At 39.0% G+C, this 3,413-nt stretch overlaps 1 protein-coding gene across 1 annotated transcript in view; it reads left to right on the top strand.

Moving 5' to 3' along the window:
• Positions 1-3,291, top strand: part of LOC129576535 (tight junction-associated protein 1-like) — a 6,941-nt gene extending 3,650 nt beyond the window's left edge. The window contains exons 2-4 of the mRNA XM_055461757.1: positions 2,403-2,747; positions 2,859-2,942; positions 3,043-3,291. Coding sequence (XP_055317732.1) covers positions 2,403-2,747; positions 2,859-2,942; positions 3,043-3,291 — 678 coding nt within the window. The remainder of the gene's footprint in view (positions 1-2,402; positions 2,748-2,858; positions 2,943-3,042) is intronic.
• Positions 3,292-3,413: the final 122 nt, after the last annotated feature.

A 3,413-nucleotide genomic window follows, 5' to 3' on the forward strand; every position in this document is an offset into this window, starting at 1 on the left:
TCTCTCTCTCTCTCTCTCTCTCTCTCTCTCTCTCTCTCTCTCTCTCTTCGCAAACGCTTCACATCCATGGATATTTGTGTTTGTGTGTGAGTATGATTCATATTCCAACTCGTGTTCCATGCTGATTATGTCTTACAATATGCCATGTTTTTGGAAAGAAATTGCTTCAAATGAAAATAGCATTTTTCCTACAATATGCATATATGTAAACCAATACATATGAATGGGGTCGGCCTATCGCATCGATAGAGCGCCATGCTTTTCGAACTTGTGCGCTAGTATTATGCGGAGTGTGTCAGCGTATGTGTGTGTTTGTATATTCTTCCGTGTATTTTCTATCCACAATATCCTATCCGTGTGAATGTGTGTATGCGAACACACAAACACAGGAGCATAATGTACACAACATAAAAAGGAACAACTGTAGGAAAAGCGTTTTCACACGACGTGCGCTTTTCCTATTTTATCAAGTATGTCAGCACTATTTGTGTACATGTGCAGTGTATGCGGAAGCGAAAAACCATTGGCAAAATGTACGGAATACGAATCAATGCTTTATTCCATCTCGCTTAACCGTATGCAGTGGTTGTTGTGTGTTGAAAGTATGTGTTTGTTGATTTCATTCCGAAAAGAAGTGAAAGATCTGAACTGAAAAGTGTAGAAGCGCGCCTCTCTTTGTAAATTGGATGTGAGTGCCGAGTTTTTTTCATTCTTATTTCTTCGTTCGTTCGTTGTGTGTTTTTTTTCTCTGTTCTCTTCTGCTGCCCGTGTTTGCTGATTAGCTTTCTGTTCATTATTCCACACAAAGTTTTCATTTTAATTAAATTGTCATGTAAAAGCATCAACAACGGCTAGAAGAAGAAGAATAAGTACACTGTAGCTGAGCGTGTGTTGTTTGTGTGTGTATATTGTGCATGTATAAGTGTATGTGCCAATAGAGATTGTGCACCGCCTCGACGGCATTTCAATCGGCGAAAAAAAATTGATTTTCTTTTAAGTAAGGACTTGCTTGAATGCATTATTTCCGACATCGAGGACGACGACGACGACGACGACGCAAGACAGTGAATTCATATGAAAATCCAAAAGCGAACATTCTTTTTAGCCAATTTTAGCAAGAACTTTATTGCCACCAGGCACTAAAACTTTGTTCACATAAACCGTTCGGTTTAATAGTTTATTGGATGGATTCCATGTGCATATAAAAAGCGTTTGTCGCCAATCAACCAAACTTCTGTCGCTAGATGACGTCACACACACACACACACGGAACACAACAGGAAAACCATTTGCGCTCTTCATACGCGTATTTTCATGGCAGAAAAGTTTTTCTTCCTTTTTTATTGCATTTCTCTATTGCTGCCTCGCTCCATTTCATTTGCGTTCTCTTTCTCCCTTTCTCTATCTATTGTTCGCCATTTCCCCTTTCCTTCGCTTCGCTCTCGCGTTCACTCTCTCATTTGCGGTTGCCCTTGTCGCCGTCTGAAACAAAAAACACAACAATGCTGAGTGAATTTTAAGGATGTGTTTTGGATATTACATTCATATTCAGATTAATGGCACGAATTTTCTCAGTTCACTGCCCTCAATCATGTACAGAACTTTCTAACTGAATGTGTATGTTTCAAACGTTCACAATATGACCGCAACCAAATTGCTTTCTCTAGTTCGTTCTCATTGAATATCTCTTTCTCCCTCGCTCTCTCTCTCTCTCTGTGTGTGTGTGTGTGTGTGTGTGTGTAGGTTTTCAAAAGAGAGCCCTCACATTGAATGTGCAGTGTTTCAGAAGTGAATGTTTTGCAAACCATATATTCCCTTTAGCTTCGGTATGCTATCCATTGAAAAACCGCTTCAACCACTTAGGCTGTTGTTTGCATACAATGTAGTAAAATATAATGATTTTCATGAAATGCATACAATAATAATGTGAAGCAACGAAAAATGAAACTAAACTAAAGGTGTATAGCTGGTAGATTGTGGTGTATAGAAACAGGAAAGGTGCAAATCATAGCTGAAATGACGCTACAGTTGCGAACGTCCAACGTTGTTTTTTGATAGACAATTCAAAACTTCTTAACCAGTCACACTTTACACATTCAACCCACAAGCATATAGCAACACCTCGAGAATTCCAGAGAAATTGAACCAATTAGTGTCGTTAACAAGGCGATAGCTATCCATTTCTCCGAATACATCGCGCGCCACATTGAATTGAATCCATAAGAGTTAACCGGAATTGCAATTGTTCTTCATTATTGTCTGCAATTAATCACGCCATTCTCTTTCGCTTTTTTTTTCTCTTAACTAATTCGTTATGTTTCTAAATAATGTTCGTGTCTCTCTCTCTCTCACTCTCTCTTTCCCTCTATGTCTCTCTCTCTCCCTTCCTTCTGTGTGTGTAGGCGCAGCGAAAAGATGTGAACCAATACACGGCCGAGATAAATCAGCTGAAAAAGGCGCTGGTGGAGAATAATTCGCAGTTGATTGCAATGGAAGCGGCTTGCATACGTGAAACGGATCGTCATGTTGAATTGGAGGACAGTTTAATTGCATGGCAGGATAAATATGAACGCTTACACGAATCGCACAAACGTGTCCAAAAGGTCAATCAGAGTTTAGAAGATAAACTCCTTAAATTAGTTGATAGAAATGCCAGTGAACGTGCCCAGCTCACCAGTGATGTAGCCACGCTGAGTGTTCGTCTTGCACAAGCCAATTATAATATTGGCACACTACAACGTGAAATTGTGAGTGCTTTCGAAATCACTTTTTTGTTATTGTTGTTTTTTTTTTAAATGTCTGTATTTGTCCAAACGCTCCGAAACTAATTCATTTCCCTTCCATTTCCACGGCAACAGGAACGCTATAAGACTGATATGAGTCTGGCTATACAATTACTTCAATGTAAACCGGAAAATTTTGTATCACAGAAAGTGACGTCGGTAAGGGAAAAGAATGTGCATATTTTTAAAGCTTTTTTTTCTTGCAAAATTCGAATGAAAAACAATAACCAATGACATTTGCTCCCATTCCACACATTAGCTGCCACACGAAATGCAAACCAAATTATCACAGTACATACGCGTGGATACGAATTCACATTCCGATTCAGAGGGCAGTACAAGTGGCATTGGTACGGCTACCGATAATGCATATCACATTCTACCAGCCTCAGATAGTCCAGTATCGTCTTGTCCATTTTCATCATCGACAACAACATCATTAGTTTATGGCAATGGTAAGCAAAACATTAAGTCACATTTTACAAACGGAATTATTGAAACTGAGTAGCTTTTCGTACTACTTTGAAATAATAATCAAAAGCTTTTGATATTCCGTATCAAACAGACGTTCGCATTTGCATTTCTTAGGAAGCAGCATGTTTTAAGGCACAGCATTAATGCTAGCATATC

This window comes from Sitodiplosis mosellana, unplaced genomic scaffold (assembly GCF_009176505.1).
Source record: "Sitodiplosis mosellana isolate CC-2019 unplaced genomic scaffold, AAFC_SMos_1.0 Smas_scaffold_6191, whole genome shotgun sequence".
Lineage (NCBI taxonomy): Eukaryota > Metazoa > Arthropoda > Insecta > Diptera > Cecidomyiidae > Sitodiplosis > Sitodiplosis mosellana.